The 19,435-nt window shown below is 38.1% G+C and overlaps 1 protein-coding gene across 50 annotated transcripts in view; it reads right to left on the bottom strand.

Annotated features, from left to right (window-relative positions):
* LOC133515338 (cell adhesion molecule Dscam2) overlaps positions 1-19,435 on the bottom strand; it is a 92,622-nt gene that overhangs the window by 52,363 nt on the left and 20,824 nt on the right. For 26 of the 50 annotated variants that reach the window (XM_061847863.1, XM_061847849.1, XM_061847812.1 and 23 more), the window contains exons 3-6: positions 12,206-12,390; positions 8,193-8,331; positions 2,307-2,489; positions 379-528 (exon numbers count right to left, since the gene is read on the bottom strand). In XM_061847863.1, the coding sequence (XP_061703847.1) occupies positions 379-528; positions 2,307-2,489; positions 8,193-8,331; positions 12,206-12,390 (657 nt within the window). Of the gene's footprint in view, positions 1-378; positions 529-1,184; positions 1,362-1,698; positions 1,879-2,006; positions 2,187-2,306; positions 2,490-3,393; positions 3,571-3,890; positions 4,053-4,150; positions 4,319-4,429; positions 4,592-4,788; positions 4,957-8,192; positions 8,332-12,205; positions 12,391-19,435 lie in introns of all 50 variants that reach the window. The other 24 variants (XM_061847847.1, XM_061847854.1, XM_061847853.1 and 21 more) reach the window with 8 other exon arrangements.

Raw genomic sequence — 19,435 nt, forward strand, 5'->3', positions numbered from 1 at the left:
AACTGTGTAGTTTAAATTTAGTTGTTACCGTTTGTCATAGGTAATTTATGTTGATTGATAATATTATGTAAATGGAAATAATCCGCAATAGATCCGCTATAGATTTTAAAGACAACTAATTGAGTAAAAAAAGGCTTAATATCAACAATGTCTTTAAAATGCTATCAAACTCTTAACAAATACAATACGTTAATAATGAATAGAAAAACTTTGGACACGTAGATTTAATGAAAACGACATTGTTGTTATTAACGTGACGCTCTAAATTCATTCTGCATATAAACAGTGAAAATGAATGAAATGTAAATATAAAATTCATTGATTTTATACGTGAACGAATCTATAGCGCCACCTCAATTAGAAAATAAGATAACTCACCAGTGATGACGAGACGTCCCTTAGTAGCGGAAAGGCGAGTTTCTCCCGTAAGCCTGTGCTTCGTGCGGCATTGGTATGATTTATATCCATCCTCGGGTCCAACATCTCTAATATGTAACTCTCCAGACGGCAGTACTAAGTATTTTCCCTCTGAAAATTCATAAGACATTGTAGGAATCCATTTTATAGCCCAATTACATCAATAAATTCAATTTCATGATTTGTGCTGCGCAGCTTAAGGCTGCTTTACTTATAAATTTCACAGCATGCAGGAAGGAGGATCAGAGGAAAAGGTAGGCCGTGAGGCCCATGGAGCCACGGGAAACCAATAGGAACACTCCTATGCACCACTGGAAAGACTTGATAATTGGAGACGGAGGCCAAGGACGGCAAAAACTAGTACCTAAGTCATGATCGGAGTCGAGATTAATTTCGACGTCTTCTGAGTCTTCGCTTATGATCCACGAGACTACAGTAACGTATTCCGCAACAAAGCTCGGGATGTGACACTTAAGAATAGCTGCGTTGCCTCTCAGAACGTATTCCTCCATTAGATTTACCGCATACGCTTGTGAAACCACTGGAACAATACGAGTTGTCAAAGAGTTTTCTAGAACATTTATTCATATAAAACATTTATTTATCTTTGACCCTATAAAGGAAACCTAAACATTAGTATACCTACGTCAAAATCGCAAAACCTACATTGCCAATTAGAAATATCTACTAACGAAACTAATAGACGAAAGTGTTAAGGACTGTATGGGAAACCTCGGGAACGGAAAGGAATACAACCAACCAAATACCTAAACTTGATGAATTGTCGATATTAATCTCGTCCTCCTGTTCGCCCTCGGAAACTATCCAAGATGCGACTGACACATATTCAGAAACGAAACTTGGAATTTGGCATTTGAGAATTGCAGCATTTCCGCGCAAAACATATTCTTCCCAAAATTTCACGTCGTAAGCTTGGGAGACGACTGTAAAAGGAAAGTACGTCCGATAAACATTGCCCTTGATTTACGAGTAATTTTACACGGTTAGTAATAATATTACGCAGTAATAACTGTAACTACAGAACGATGATTCATAGCTTATGAGACTTAGACCCACCGTGACTCATCTAGGTTTTTTATATCACTAATTCTGTTAATTGTATTTTCGCACTGCAAACTATGTACCCATTACCTAGAGAAGAGGTAGAAGACACCTTCCTGTTACAGAAAACAACTATGTATATACAGCAATGGAATAGGAAATGACTAGGATAAGTAGGTTAGGATGTGTTCAGACAGTTTCGAAGCTATCCTTATTTACCCAGATTAACGTCAGATTCTAAATTTATCTCCAACTCGTCTGTATCCCCCTCGGAAATAATCCAGGAAGTGACCGTGACATATTCGGTGACAAAACTCGGAATGTGACACTTTAGTATTGCGGCATTTCCGCGCAGAACGTTCTCCTCCCAAAGATTGACGGTGTACGACTGAGACACCACTGGAATAAATTATCAACTTATTAAATACGAAACACCCAGATTATAATTCTAAAATAAACTTCGTTGAGTTGTCGTTTCAAGTAGGATTCGGGCAGGAATTTGGGATAATTTTGTTAGTTAACAATACCTAAGCTAGCTGAATCTTCTACACTAATCTCTTTCTCATTAATATCGCCCTCGGATATAATCCAAGAAAATACAGTCACGTACTCAGTAACGAAGCTCGGTAAGTGGCACTTTAGGATGGCTGAGTTGCCACGCAGTACGTTTTCATCCATCAAGTTAATCGTGTACGCTTGAGACACGACTGAAACAACGTTATTTGTCTTGTCACATTATTAACAATAGACCGACAACTTAATCAACCTAACAAACGACATCAAGGGAATGGGAGGATGGCACACGACTAGCTGTTAGATAAAAATACCCAAGTTGGTTTCTTCAGCGTCAGCGTTAATTTCCAATTTGTCAGTTTCGCCTTCGGATATAATCCAAGAAGAGACGCTTACGTATTCCGTGACGAAAGTAGAAATGTGGCATTTTAGGATAACTGCGTTCCCGCGCAACACGCTCTCTTCCATCAGATTGACCGTGTAAGCTTGGCTCACCACTGCAAATAACATCCAAAACATCCGGTTGAAACAGGAAAGGATCTTAGGAGCTAAGCTAACCAGTTAACTATAAAATACCCTCTTTGTTAGTAATGTCTTCTAGTTTAATTTCAGATTCTTGTTCGCCTTCAGAAATTATCCACGAAGCGACTGATACATACTCGGTCACGAAACTAGGGATGAGGCATTTCATAACTACGGAGTTTCCTCGTAAAACATTCTCATCAACTAGTTGAACTGTGTAAGCTTGGCTCACGACTGTAAACATAATTTAAAAACAACGACTAATTATGTATTCAACACAGGAAAGGATCTTAGGAGCTTGTCTGACATACTGACATTAACTACAACTACAAAATACCCTCATTGTTAACATCCTCCAATTTAATTTCAGTTTCTTGTTCGCCTTCCGAAATTATCCATGAAGATACTGAGACATACTCAGTAACAAAACTAGGGATGAGGCATTTCACAATTACAGCGTTTCCACGTAGAACGTTCTCTTCAACTAAGTGAACTGAGTACGCTTGCGATACCACTGTAATATTGAAACGACAACGTTAACCTGGCATAACTAAACGTGGTCAGAGAGGACGGGAGGTGACGGATATTTTCTTTCGGATATAAGTAATACCGTAAGTTTCATTCTGAGTATATTCTCCGCCATCCGTATCATGCCAAGAAACTATTTGCACATGATCGGAGACAAACGATGGGATGTGACATTTGAATAATGCAGCGTTCCCTCGAATCACGTACATGTCGTACACCTGCGACTCGTAGAACTGGTTGACGGCTGGAATTTATACATTATACTCGCTACAACATGGCCATTGCTAACGCTATAGGATTTAGTGGAGAGCGGATAGGGACAATTGGGGTCGGGCGGGCGCTCTCGATTACCGTAATTGCCGTCAGAGCCGTTTAACGAAAACGCAGAGAGGGACTTCTCGTCTGTTATCCATTCCACGACATTGACGTAATCCGCCACGAACGACGGGATTGAACACTTAACGATAGCGGAGTTTCCACGCAGGACATCCTCGTCGATAACCCGAGGTTCGTAAGACTGATGAACTACTGTGAAGCAAAATTTCATTCACCCCTTCAAAACGGTACCTTATAGTGGGATGGATATGGGTTTAACATCTACAGGTTTTATCTACCCGACTTAACGTTAGCGTGCTCTTCAGCAGTAACAGTTTCATTGTCCATAGTCCACGACACGACATGAACAAAATCCGCGACAAAGGAAGGCACAATGCATTTGAGAATGGCTGTATTTCCGCGCAAGATGAACTCGTCGTTGACTCTAGCCTCATAAACTTGAAGAACAGCTGTGTAAAAATATAAAAAACATGGATTTAGGAAAGGAGTTCTCTTTGTATTGGAGGAGTTACCCTCTCCATGTTCAGGAAAGTAGGATCCTCCATCGCTGTCAGTCCACATTTCGACAGATACAAAATCGGACACGAAACTGGGGACCTCGCATTTCATTATAGCAGCATTTCCGCGGATGACATATTCGTTGTCCGCTTCGGACTCGTAGGGTTGCGATATCACTGACAACATAAGTTTATTTTTGTACATTATTTATGATGGTAAAGGAATTTGGGATGGGATCGTGAGAAGTAACAAAAGCAAGACGTGAAAGGAGTACCCTCGGAGTGTGTATTGTTAATGGTAAGCGTTTGTCCGTCATCCATTATCCATGACTCCACATAGACGAAGTCGCTCACGAAAGAGGGTATCTTGCACTTGACTATTGCGGCGTTGCCTCGTATCACGTACTCATTTTCGGCTTCGGTCACGTAATACTGTGACACGACTGAAGAATAACAATTAAGTCACCTAGATGGAAATGAGCGGGTAAAGGTGTGGGACAGGCTTTTAGTGCGTCGGGAAGCGGTTACTTCATTGTTTAGCGAGGTATTGTTACCGAGGTCGTCGGAATGCGTAATCTCAGTTCCTTCTTCGTCGATCCACGCCTCTACCTTCACGAAATCGGCGACAAAAGAGGGAATGGAACATTTTAGGACAGCCGCGTTGCCCCTTATAACGTACTCTGTGAGGATCTCGGCTTCGTAGAATTGGTTAACAACTGAAAAAAGACGCGTGAGGTCTTAAAATAAGTACACCAAACAATTCGAGAGGCTTTTGAAAATAATATTTAACAACAGGAAGACCATAAACGTCGCCAAGGTTTTGTGGTCACTGACATTCTATTGATTGGTTTGATTGGGAATGGAAAGCTGGCAACAGGATGCGGAGACATGTATGCACATATATTAGTGGTACCATTGTCTTTAGGATCTGCGGCGGCGTAAGAATTCCCATCTTCATCGTGCCAAGAGACGACGTTAACGAAATCCGCTACAAACGAGGGTATGGAGCATTTGAGAATGGCTGAGTTTCCGCGGATGACGTATTCATTGTTTACTTCGGATTCGTACTGCTGCTGTACCACTGTGGATGTAGAAATTTGGAAATCCTTGAGGATTAGGAAGAAAGAGGGTAAAAGGCGAGAGAGTAACCGTAGTCGTTGCCAGGTAAGATGTCTTGGTTATCGTCGGTGTGCCAGGAGAGAACCTCTACGAAGTCAGCGACGAAAGACGGGACCTGGCATTTCAGCACAATGCTGTTGCCCATAATGACGTATTCCTTGTTGACATCAGTGTCGTAATGCTGGGCCACAACTAGCATCAAACGTTGTTAAATATTTTTGATCACAAACAAAAAACATAAATTTAGTCCCAAATATGACTGATATTCTAAAACCTGTTAGAAAAAACACACTGATTTCCATAATTAAGATGGTTCTGCATAAATAGTAAAATCACCACATTACTTAACTAAATAACTATTTACAACGGCAAGTGTAACTGATTGTACTATTCAGCAGACGTAGACAATTCATATATTAATCCCGTAAAGAAGGTAAATACTTAACAATTACATATTAAAAAGATAGGTAACAATGCAACAGTACCTATTTTTATAAATTTTATGATTGAATATGTAGCATTTAAATAAGACCAATTCATAAGACGCAAAGTTGCACCATTAAAATCACCGTCCAAACATATGGTGATACTGAAGCTATTTCATTGATCGCCAAGTCGGTGTCAAATATTTGTGGCTGTTAAGGTACGTATAGGTAGATAGAACTGCAGTTTCAATCGCCTTAATCGTAAGGTCTCTAACGTCGTCGATTAATAAGGTGATGCGGCTTTCCGTCGCTATTATGCTTCGATTTTATTGAATTCAAATCTACGTTTAATCTGAAACGTATAGAGTGCAGTTATCGGCATGTTAAAGCAACTGTCACTTTCTAACGCCGCTTGATAGAAAGTGACAGACGCTGCGATTATCACGCTATCGTAGATAACTGCGACCATTATATCAGTACTGTTTCAAATCGCAAAATGTCCTTATCAGTAGCCTTGAGCTCCACGCTGCCGATGAGTTACATTTGCAATACAACAGGTGGGTGTTACATCAGCAAATAGCATTGTTTACCAGACGCGGTTACTCAATACTGGTGGAAGTACATTTGCATTTATTTACATGTCTGTCACCTGAAGCTTTTACAGTTGAAAACAATATAGTGTTCCGTTAGTTAAGTGTCTGTTTTCATTAAGTTTCAACAATGAAATTCCTGTAGGTAAAATCAATTTCTCTGATATTATATTACAAAGGTTAGGAACCACTCTGCCCTAGAACCATCTCCACGTTTCCGTGGTGAGTTGCCGTTAAGCATAGTTACTGGCAGTTTGGCATAAAATGTATTTTCTTAGCCATAGAATACTTAAGTGAATTGTTTTTATTAAGATAACCTTTTGGGACTTCAGTTAAAATTTATCAACACAAGTTACAAATTATTCTGACCCATATGAACTTTCATCACAATCCCACAGCATCACTCTACGCCTGAATAGGCGGTCCTTCACCGCGAGCTGATTATTTAATTGACCGTTCGCCCCCTGAAGGGCAGCGCTTCGTGACACGTCGCGATAGCCCAATAAAGTGCATCGACAATTGTTACTTTATTAGTAATCAAGGGCCGTAAAAAGGGCTTATCGTTGTAGCCGTATTGTTTCAAGAGCTTATTGTTTAACGATGTATGTTTACTCTGTAATTAAATGGAAACTGAAATATGGGGAAATGTATTGACTATTTTAAAATAGTGAACAACAAGAGAACAGACTGGACTAATAATAGGTACATAGAAAGCTTTGTGAACTATACTAACTAACTGGGCTGGGTCATGCCAAATGTGAATGTGACAGTACACGTTAAAGAGAGAGAAAAGCGTGACAAGCGAGGAGGAAGTTCCAAAAACTCGATATTTCGTGTGACGTAATGGATGCGTGTGTGTGTGATATTACTAGTAGGTACAGAGATATGCTACTATTAAATGCAATGTGCCATTACATCTCAACTCATAACTTTCTCCAAATAGGCCTATCTCGGCACATCTCGCCATATGAAACATAATTCTTTTATCATGTCACAGTCGTATTAGGTTACAAACGAGCGCGGGTCATAAGTCAACGGTCCGAGCATGTTTGAAGTGAGCTATCTTGTTTGATAAATGGTCTTCCGTGTACAGTTCCAACGTGTTCGGTTACTGTAACTTTAGCATCCCCGTGTTGCTTACAGATAGGTACTTTAAGAGCACGTGGTAAGAACCATTTTCATTTGGCTAGCTCGTATAATACGGCGGCCTATGTTTAGTTGTAAAATACTGTAGCGAACTGGTCGGGTCTAAACAGAGTTATACAGGAACGATGTTACAGTACTAACAGTGTTTTATGTTGTATGTGGATTTGCTTGTTTTATGGCTACATTACAAAATAATGGCGCTAATTTAGATATACATATAGTTTAAGCAGACACTTTGCTAAAGGAGTCTTTATTAAGTTTTCTATCTTTTTACCTCGTGATAACTTTAAGTAGTGTGCATTGCTGATGCTTATTTTGTTGTTAAGCACGAGTATTGCAAGTTAAACTCTTCCACTCAACATTTGAGCGGCAAAAAGACGTAAGTACAGACTAAAAAAGACTAAAAATAGTTCGAAGAACAATAGAAGTCGAATCGTTTTAGTTACGAGTTTAAATCTTTTACGTTGCTCATATATTTATAAGTCCACTACGTCCTTTTGCGAGCTTTACTTACACAGGTTGGGCCAACCTCCGCGAATCTATAGGACGCAGCTTTGTGGTTGTCCGAGATCTAAATAAGGCTTGCTGCCTCTGAGGCATAACTGCGCCCTGTAGATTTGCCATGGTGGACCCTACACCTGAATAGGACTTAAGAGAAAATATGAGCTGGCGTTCTGGTCACAACATTTTAGACACGAAGTTTTTTCGAATGTCGTCTCATCTAAAATCTTTTTTTCAGTGAAGTAATCAAAAGGTTAAGTTCAGTCAGATTTCCTCTTAACTTGAAGTACCGCAAGTCTTGCATATGCGGTGTTTCGAAGGCTTTAATTTAGGCAATTGCCGCCATACGTTGCGTACATCGTCACGTTGTACATGAATTTTATTGATTTTCCATATATCTATTTATTTAAACTTTATTCCACGATACTAAAGAGGACAAAATGGTTGACCTAATACACTGTGACGCTATCGCAGCGTACGGCACCAACCAAACACCAATACCTCACAACAATATAATTAATGTTCGGATGTATTACCAGCTCGCACGTTGACGTCGCGGGAGTGGATAGAGCCAACGGGATTGCGCGCGAGGCACGCGTAGACCTGCGCGTGCACTTCCTGACGGTAGTCCTCGGCGCGGAACGGCGGGAACACCAGGTTGCCGTTCGGTAGGACCTGAGGAGTAGGAGGACAATGGTGAGTAACATACAGTAGTTCTATTACGTACAGACCGCCTCTCAATGTATCAAAATTGCATGGACACATACAGTAGGGTTCAAAAGTGCATGAACAAGTTATGAATGAAATCATTCATAAATTGTCCATACAAATTTGTTCCTGATGGTACATGAGGGCGAGGATAAGCAGAAAGTAAGTTTTGAGCGAGTAGTTATGGGCATATTACATAAACAACGTTTAGGTTGGTTAATTCTCGTAGCAACCGCAAGCCGGCAGATGTTGTTCCATGGGAAACTGTAAAATAATATACGGACAGACGGAACGGACTTATCCGAAGATTCTTGATGACCCGTGGTGGTCAAAAATAAAATGGCAGAACTATACTACACAACACAAATGAACGCCACTCTGCCCTATCCTGCGCCACCTCACGCCAGTCAGGTATTCAGAGGGCAGACAGGTTTTTTAGGGCTTCGTCACTACAGCGGTATCTGGGGCGCCCAGGCGGACGTTTTCAACCCGGGTGCCCCACATACGCTCTTCTCACAGTACGATTCTCTTCCATCCTCTCCAGGTGACCGAGCCCCATAACAGAACTATAATTGTATTAAACTCTATTCTTGGCTAGACAAATCCAATCGATCTGTCTCTGTTTCTTGTATATTTATAGGCAGGGAACATCCCCGATAGCGAAAGTAGCATTACATATGTGAGTTTCAGTTGTCAGTTTAGTTATTGAATGATGGTTCAATTTTGATAAATAGCGAAACTTTCCTTTTTTCGAGTCTTCTCGACTAATTTATAATTAATTGTTGTATGCCGCTATCTTTAATGTTTTTTCCTCAAGTTGTATGTTTTAGAGTATTCAATCTCATTTAAGGCCAAAAAAAACTAGTAGTTACCACCAAAATGTTATTGGAATTCAATACTAATAAAAACAATATAAATATAGCGTGCTTTAATAAATAATTATGTCTCAATTAGTGAGTCAGTAAACTGCTTAAAAGTTATCAAAAATATTAAAACAGTTTTACCGGTATTTAAAGCAGTTTACTGAATTACTAATTGACATATAATTATTTAATAAAGCACGCTATATTTATACTGTTTTTATTACTATTGAATTCTTACAACATTTTGGTGGTAACACTAAACCGAGTTGGTAGTAACTAGTGGGATTTTTTTCCCAGTACTTACCAGTGGTAAAAGATGGGGAAAAATTCCCTGGTAACAACTTGGTGGTAACTGGTAATTAATGGGAATAACCCAAAAAAATGAAGTACCTACATAGTTTCGGCTCGCGAATTCGTATGCGCAGAATAATTCGTATTTCCATATACATATGGCAAATTCAACCCCACTATTCACACCCTTAAGGGATTATTTAAATCCTTCCATTTTCTTGACAATTTTACCGCATTATAATCAAAAATAGTCCTATAGTCAACTGAAATAGTTATAATCTAAGTTGAGACTTCCAGAAATACCTACACTAAAAGTATTAAGAAAAGCTGCTGGCGTTAGGAAATACAAGTCCAAATGGAGTTCTCACGTTCCGGACTCATATTGGGTCAGCTATTATTAGCGAATGCTTGCCGTTTCGCTTCCTCGGAACGTCGGTGTGCTTTATTGACCGAACATGTGTTAAACTTGGAGATTAATTTCCGTGGCGAGTTCGCGTATGAGTATGATTGTTCAAAGTTGACATATAACATTAATGATCATAAAATAGCACACATACATACATAGTTTCAATGATTTCGGGCGATAGGCCACCCCAAACAAGGTTTACCTATCTAAGCGTAGAATCGCGCACATAAATGTTAGAAATACATTTACATATACCCAGAAGATGTATAAAATGGACGAGCTACGAGCAGTTTCTGCTGTAAAATCACTGGAATTCAACTCCGCTTGAAGGCTCTTATAGGTCTAAGATCAAAGGTCTACGTCTCACCTGTCGTAAGCCTGGCACCTCGCCCACAGCGGTACCATCAGATCGGACCCAGATAACGTCAGGAGTAAGGGGATCCTTGAGCCGCACACTCCACTACGGCTCCAGGCGTTTTAGTCCACTCACTTCGACGGATCTTATAGGTCTTTGTCTCACCTGGCAAAAGCGTGGTACGTCGCGTACAGCATGTCTGTGAAGTTGGCATATCAAAGTCTAGCAGATCACGTTTTTATTGGAGTTCTATTAGCATGCACCATAGTTCTAGAGTTCCTGATACTTTATATCAATAGTTCTAGCGTTTTTATCATAAAAACCAATACTATGGATTTTTAACAAATGATATGCTAACTTCACACACTAGCATATCATTTAGTTACAAATGGAATAAAAAAAATTGTATTGCCTTGTCACGTGATAACAAAGAGTTCCTACCACAAAAAAGACATCTCTGAGACCATTCATTACAATTATTAATTATTTTTAAATACAATGATATGCTAACTTCACACGTGTTATGCTGATGTAATTTAACAAGGCACAGACATATTTTTGGTTTCAAACGATAGCTCTTGCTCTATTGTTCGTAGAACTCAGGAGTTCTTGGAGTTCTCGGTCCTAAATCAAACGAGCGAGCAAGAAAAAACTTAAGTTTAATAATATTCAATTTTAACAAAATTCATATGAAATATAGAAAAATATTTTTAAAAGTTCTAGGTATTATTTGCGTATTTATTTATAGCTGAGTGTCTAATTAAAAAAAACAAAAGGATTACCCGGCCCCTGTCTCACATTTATGGTTAAAAAATTATTATCTTTGAAATTTGGATTTTTTCAAAATAGAGACATGATATGCTGAAACATTTTTAGCAGCATTAGGCTTGATTTTGGTCTCTATTGATAAACGTGCGTCTGAATTGTATAAAACAGAGGAGTTCTAGGCAATTGATAAAGTTTAAATATTAAATAAATAAAATAGTTTGAAATTTCGATTTCGTCAATATTCAGGTATGATCTGCCGAAATATTTTCAGAAGATTTAGGCATGAATTTGGTCTTGAATGATAGCTGTTAGTCAGTAGTATATGAAACAGCGGAGTTCTAGGCAATCGATACACCATAAAAGTGAAATAAAATTTTTTGTTTGAAATTTCGATATCGTCAATATTCAGGTGTGATCTGCTGAAAGATTTTCAGGAGATATAGGCTTGAATTTGGTTTTCAGTGATAGCTATTAGTCAGTAGTATAAAAAACAGCGGAGTTCTAGGCAATCAATACACTATAAAAGTAAAATAAAAATTTGATATAAAGAAACTATTGATATAAAGTATGAGGAACTCTAGAACTATGGTGCATGCTAATAGAACTCCAATAAAAACGTGATCTGCTAGACTTTGATATGCCAACTTCACAGACATGCGTACAGCGGTATCATGGACCCAAATGACATCAGGAGTAGGGGAACTGCGAGCCGCAGAATACAACACGGCGCCGGCCGTTTTAATCCACTCGGTTCGACGGATCTTATAGGTCTAGAACTAGACGACTACGTGGTCACACCTGTCGCGAGTCAGGCACGTCACCCACAGCGGTATCATCAGATCGGACCCAGATGACGTCAGGAGAAGGGGAGCCGCGAGCCGCACACTTCACTACGGCGCCGGTCGTGTTGCTGAAGTCCACTCGGTTCTATGGCTCATATAGCTCTAAGACTAGTTGTCTATGTCTCACCTGTCGCAAGTCAGTCACGTCGCCCACAGCGGTACCATGAGATCGAACCCAGACGACGACGTTAGGAGTAGGGGATCCTCGAGCTGCACACTCCACTACGATGCCGGTCGTTTTAGTTCACTCCATGTTCACTCAGTTCGAAGGTTCTTAAAGGTCCAGAACTTGACGTCTACATATACTTGGTCTCACCTGTCGTAAGCCAGGCACGTCGCCCACAGCGGTACCATCAGATCGGACCCAGATGACGTCAGGAGTAGGGGATCCACGGGCCGCACACTCCACTACGGCGCCGGTCGTATTGCTGAAGTCCACTCGGTTCGGGGGTTCTTTCATAAAGATCGGACCTATCGTTTCATCCTCGGCTAGCACTGATCCTGTAAAAAAAAGATTAGTTAAAGCACATGAATTTCTGCAAGTGTTTTATATAGGAAGCTACATTAAAGTGTGGTACGCGAGCTCATAAATGCTACAACTCTGAACGTAGGTTTATTCTAGTTATGAAATAGGAAGTTTTGTGGTAGAATTCTCGTACAGAAAACATTCTGCAGCCTCTTCACTTCTTTTGTTCAAAGTAAACTATGCTAGTAGGACGCTATGACGCTAAGTTCAACTCAGGAATCCCTTTCAAAGTTAGATGTACTGAGACTAACTGCCGTCCTCGTAAAAATGCTGCCGAGCATAAATGCACACAAAGCTTGTTTCTGCGCGTAGTCAAACGACCCATTGAGTAGCGAGACAAGAGTTTTTAGCTCGGTTATTTAGCTAGAAGTAAAACGGCGTAAAAGTCTATAAAAAACATACATTGTTACAGCGTTTCCTTCACATTGTAGCCACAGCCCATCAGCACCCTTTGCACTAGTTACAGCATCTCGACCTACTTTGTAATGAAGCGGGGGAATTTTACAACAGAGTTATGGTGGATTGTTTGCTTTGGTCCGTGGAGAAATTTAATGAATCTAACTAAGCACGTTAAGCCGCATGAAGTCTGCAGCGGAAATGATGACGCGCGTGGTAAATAAGTATAGATATAATAAGATGTCTATTTGAATCTATATTAGAGTAGGTAAGGACAATGTGGATAAGACCGGCATATACATTTTAATGCAGGGAATACCGCCATAGAACATAGAACAAAGATTCTCTTGTTTGTGTACGTACTTACTTCGCTTAGACACAGTCAGAAAGGAAGAGCTTCACTCTTGCTCTACCGACCTGTAAGTGGATTATATGCACAGACGCAAGAGCAAAAAGTAACGAAAGAGATTCAGTCTTCCCTTATATACAGTCTTCACCACATTGACCATACTTTATTTTTTAGCACTAAGCAGAGGTAAGAGAATCCGCAAATACACCTATTTAGGGTCAGTTGCAATATCCCTTATATCTCCGCTAAAACATTTACAAAATTTTATTGTATGGTAAATTTCATAGGTCACTGCCGAGTGGCGTTGATCAGACCGCCAATTATAGTTGGTGCAACTTGCCCTTAGTGATGTCAGGTTGGGACCATTTTGAGAAAAGTGCTTTACCATTAGAAAAGAGCACCACCGGCAGTGAATTCCTGATATACCTCAAACTGAATCTATTCTTTGATACACAGACCACTACCAAAGCAGTTTTTAGTGCCTAGACAGTACGGTCACGTCTGAAAATATCGATACGAAAAAAGTGAGTATACATACACTACCTTAATATATGGGAAATAAAGTCGTGTATACATATTTTTGGCACTATTTTCGTACCGTTATATTCAGACGTGACTGTGCTTATACGCCTCACTAGAAACTGTGTTCCAAAAAATAGTTACAACGATGCGCCAAAAAATAATACATAGTATCGCTTTGAATTAGAGCCGTTTTCAGAACAATATACTATTCTAAGTTTAATATGGAGAGCTTGTGAGATGTGTGACATACTAGGACAATTACTCACAGCCATTAAGTCGTCTTCGTTAACGTTTTATTCATGTTTCCGGATCTAATTGGCCGTGTGGTGAGATCGGAGCAAAACAACCGTAGTAATTAGAGACAGCTCTTGTATTGTATTTATGTCCGTTTGAAATAGAAGAGATAAGTTAGATATCTCTTAAGATAAGTTACTTTCAGTATAAGGGTTCTAAGTATAGAAAGCTTCATCGAAGTTTCTGTAAGTCGAAAAAGTTCAATTTTATTACTTTCGCACCGCGTGTTGCTCATAAAGACGATGCGTGTTCATGAAGAAGCTTAAGTCTCTTCTCAATTTTCTAGTCTATAGTTCCAAAAAATTTAAAAAATTACTTGTAAGTATCAGTGATTTGCAAGTTTACGACTTATGTGTATAATCCATATTCATATAGTTTTCTTCACCATATGTCGTGCTGTTCTAATTCCATGAGTCAGGTCGTGAACCTAAATGGGGCATTTGGTAGAGCCGTTAGAACAATGTAACGGCTTATTCTATATTAGGCCGATTGCCTCGACCGCGTTAATCCGGTTAACTAATTAGGGAAAAGTTTTATTGTGTGTTTATTTGATTCTTCGCACTATACGCCCAAGTTATAGTTATTATATCTATCTGTCTCAATCGGCGCGATATTTGAACTCATTTTTAAGAGGAAATGAACGTTAGTCAATATATTTTGTGACTTGGCTTTAGATGTTGATGAAGTGTTTCTTTATTCCTCAGTTCAGTAATTAGTGTATGCTTTAACTTTAAATAGGCAGTTGATCACGTGTAACGAAACGATGAATAATTAGGTAACTCTGACCAAATTCTTCAAGCAAGCTTTTCTATTTATATTCAAGCTTAATTAATCAGTATTGTTAGCATAACTAATCCCTTCAAATATCCCTCCCTCCACTCGAGGACAAAAAATAGCAACAAAGGGAACAAAAAGCGCGGGTGTGCGCCTGGGCACTTGGGCATCCCGACAGATGCTCGCGCTGCACGCTTCTGATTGGCCGCCGCGGACAGATGTTCACGTACGAGAGCTATGGACCGATCGGAAATGATTTACACACTTGCTTAGTGAGATTGAATCAGATCTGGTTCTGGTGAGTGGTAGGACTATTTAATTATAGCTTTATCGTGGTTTTTGCATAATATAATAGGGCATCTTACTAATTCTGTATCTTAAAATACTTTTCTACAAGTAAGTAATAGTACATTTCGATGCTAGTGCGGAAAGTATGTCATTACTTCACGAGTACCGAGATATCTTGCCACTTATGCCTGCCACTTTTTTCTTGTTTTAGTTATAAAATTATGAGTGAAAATCGTGTAAAATTAAATCAATATAAGTAAAACAAGATGAGGGCATAAGAAAATTAACATTCATGAATTAATTTAATACATACAAACAATAAAGGATAAAAAAAGTTTAAAATGAAAACAAACTTAATTTATTTCATTAAGCTGGTTTTATTTTTAGCTTATGTAATTAAGTATTTGATTATGAATGAATTATTCGTCCTCAAGTTAAGCAAATTGTTTGAATATCTTATCAAGCACCCTGAAATCTACCTTATCAGTGAAATAGTATTGCGATAGCATCCGGTGCATAACGACATTGTTATCAAGGCACACTGCCGTTCACAGCGATAGCCTATGTACATATATTGATTGACCTAGCCCAATCTGAAACACATCCGTCCGTCTAAGTTTATTTATTTATTTATACTTTATTGCACATAAAATATTAAGTACAATACAAATGGAGGACTTAATGCCTTGAGGCATTCTCTACCAGTCAACCACTGGGTCAAAAAGAGACTTTTGTTAGATGCAGGCTTTGTACTTGAGACTAAGATAATAATTGATTGAGAGTTTAATATTAACATTCGAATACAAAAAGCGAATCTTTCCTTTGATAAGAGTATAGTTATCAGTTATTCAAAGGTGTATGCTGTGAAGCCCCCAACCCGCATTGGGCTAGCGTGGGGACTATAGCCTAAGCCCTCTCGCGCATGAGAGAAGGCCTGTGCCCAGCAGTGGAACGTATATAGCCTGAATTAATATTTATAGTTATCAGTTATCACAAAACAAAAACTCTATTTAAGAAAAAAAAAACAGTTTTAACTTTTCTTACTCTACTTAGAACTACCTACTAAGATCTGATGGTAAGATCTGATAATCAAAAATATCCACGAGGAATCAAAGAACGTCCCTCATCAAAACATGTAAATCAAATACAGAAAACAGAAACGTAGTCAGCTACGATCAGATCTTTACCAATATACAGGTTATTTACAGATAGAAAAAGAGAAATAAAACGCTTTGCATAATCATGTTTTTTTCTATATTAGTGATTTGGCCAAGTTACCTAAAAGATTAAAAAAACAAACTTCGTTCTGCCAGTATTAGGTAAACTGTAATGGGCAATCTTTGAAAACAATGTGTTCAGCAGGTAGACACAGCCAAGTACCTTTGTTCATATATCGACCGCATCACGGCATTCAAGCCCTAAGCTTGTGGTTGAATGGATATGAATGAGCAAGTACTTATTGTAAGTTAAACACAGGGGATACCTTAGAAATAGGTATACCAGCAAAGAACCGTGATGAAACAACGAATACTCAACTTACTTAAGAATAGAAAGAACAAGATATATGTATTAAGACTATTTAAAGTCATTTAAAGCTTGGGTCTGTGAAACTAGTTTTGGGTTTTACATTTATCTTTCGACCTAACTTCCATGTTTGACTGAGTATGGCTACAAGAAAACTACAAGCCTATTATTGTTATTATAAGTTAGGTCATACTTTTAAGTCTATAAATAATAAAGATGTGTGAAGCCTGACAGAAGTGGCAGGTCTGATTATTGTAATTATGTAATTAGCATTAAAACAATGGGCGATAAGGATGCGCTAAACAATGGTAGGTAGGTGTAATAATTGGCAAGTCGATAGTATAACCCGATTAGTATTCGGCTACTGGATATTGGCTGTAATGTGTTTTGAGAATTCTAATTCTTCTTTTGTACATATTTAATACTTAATCATTCCTAATAAACTAATAACAATCATAAAACGTTTGAGAAAAAATTTGGAGTATATTTTCGACATTTCACTGATATATACCTGTATTTTTTCTGCTTTGCGTGTTTTAAGTTGGGTGTCCTCTTCGTCTTTTTTGTTTTCGACGACATTAATGAAAGTTACTGCAATTTGGTTTAAACATATTTAACAAATTAAAACTACGTTTTTTTCTCCAGCCGCTGATAATGTAACATCAAAATTTAGCAGCTCTAACTATGACTCTTGTTTAATGTAAAATGTTGTCATTGTTTAAAAACTGAAGATAAATACTTATTTTACAGGATTTGTGGTTTACGTTTCATTATTTTATTAGTGCCATGTTCATTATAGGGATGTTTACCATATGTCAACAATATTTTTTGAAGAAGTAAAGTAAGCAATGATTTAGGTCCCTACATCATTCATTTAAAAAGAACAGAAGACAGTTTTTAATCTTCAATAGAGTTAAACTTCAACAGACTTGATATGTATAAATAAAATATCATTATTTTATCTATGAAGATTGATTTTTGACATGATTTTTCTACAAAACTCCATACATAAGTATATTATATTGTTCACTTCTGCTCTATAGAGCGAACCCAGAACGACCATAAAATAGTATAGACCACAAAATACTTATTAAATCCAAAGTTCGGTAGTCTAACTTTGTATTCGTCGCAATTTAACACCCCGCATTATGAAAGACGCGAGACGGTTAAGTTCGTCGCATCGCATACGCCGAAGTTCGCGTTGAACTTCTCCATTGAGACCGAGCGTACTACGCCAACTCGGCCGTAATATGCATATCTTCCGCGTACTAGAATTCACTTATGCATTATTCATCACTGACATAGAATTTACACGCCGTTGTTTAAGATTTGGTTGTTACGTAACTGTTAAAGTCAAAGAAGCGGTAGGTATTAATAATTCACAAAACTAAAGAGCTTTTACTCGTAGATTCAATTCGTTTATAATTCTCTTTTCGCTTGTCTTCTTCGGTTGGGTATTTCATTGTAAAAAGGTAGAGTGAATTTTAACGGTTAATAAATTTAAAGTACATTGATTGATTGATATATCAGCAATTTCAATTAAAATTTTAACAGAACATTTCTAAGTCGTACGTATGGAGCTGACGGCATTTGATTTGCATAAGGCAGTCTTAAGTAAACTTGTGAACAAATATTACTTATACATTAGCTACATGCTATATGTAAACCTTTAAAATCAGAATTTTATTTAGATACACAAACTATTAGACATATGAACGTAATATTAACGAAGACTTTAATTTAACGATTTCTGTATATTAGATTAAAACAAGTAACGCACCAAAATATAGATTGGACACCTTAGTTTATTTTAGATGCAATAGAATTATATAATGTTATGTATATCACAATAAAGAAATGCCAGTAGATATTAGTAGTGTAGTAACGTCAGCAGCAGGAACAGGTAACTGATATGTTTGGATTCCGGCGAACAAAGCACGCGTCGCGTCGCGTGGTGACGCGCGTGCTCGGGATTCCAAGCACAGCTGCTTAATGAAGAAAGCGTAATGGGATTTTTAGATGGTTATGAAAATTATTTTTAACAGACTTGACTGACTGTCTACTTTAAACATTGTTGGTACCTACTGCCTATTTGAATTATACAATGTTATAGTACAATAAAGACATGCCAGTGGAAATTTATAGTGTCGTTATATCAACGTCAACGTAACGGGACAACTGGATAATTATGGAGATTATTTTTAACAGACATAACTGACTCTGACTGTTTACTTTAAATACTGTAGGCCCTGCCTACTTGCACGACTGTTTAACAGACAGCAAAACTAGCTTTTAAAGACTGTTATTGCAAGACTGTTTTAATACTAGACAGATTTCAATGACGCTGACGACATGTTCCTATTTCCCGGCAATTGTTTGAAGTTTTGAAAATATATACAAGTATAGGTAGGTAATGATAGAGTCAGCAGGGTGAGAACATTTACATTTACAGTGGAGATAGTTTCTACCACACATTGCTTTATATTAATATTTTTTTTTCCTGTCACATAAAACTAGTAATTTTGATAGAATACCACACCTTTCTATCATTTTCCTAAATAAGGTAGTATTTAATCCTCTAAATAATTGAGATTGTTCACATTAAGATAAAACAGTCTAACTGATCTTATTAATACTCTAAAAGGATTCATAATACTCACTAATAGAAACCCAAAAAAGTAAACAGCAATGGGAGTCCGTTAATAAACAGCGTAATTAGATGATCACGTTAATAGATATAGTCCTAATTAGAGTCATCTCGCGCACGTGCGTATTGCGTACACGCATCGTAAATGTCGAGGTCGTTAACCCGCTTCTGAATCTTATCGCGAGATCTTGCATCACTGGTGCTTTCTGATAACAGAGGTATGTAG

This window comes from Cydia pomonella, chromosome 2 (assembly GCF_033807575.1).
Source record: "Cydia pomonella isolate Wapato2018A chromosome 2, ilCydPomo1, whole genome shotgun sequence".
NCBI classification, from domain to species: Eukaryota; Metazoa; Arthropoda; class Insecta; order Lepidoptera; family Tortricidae; genus Cydia; species Cydia pomonella.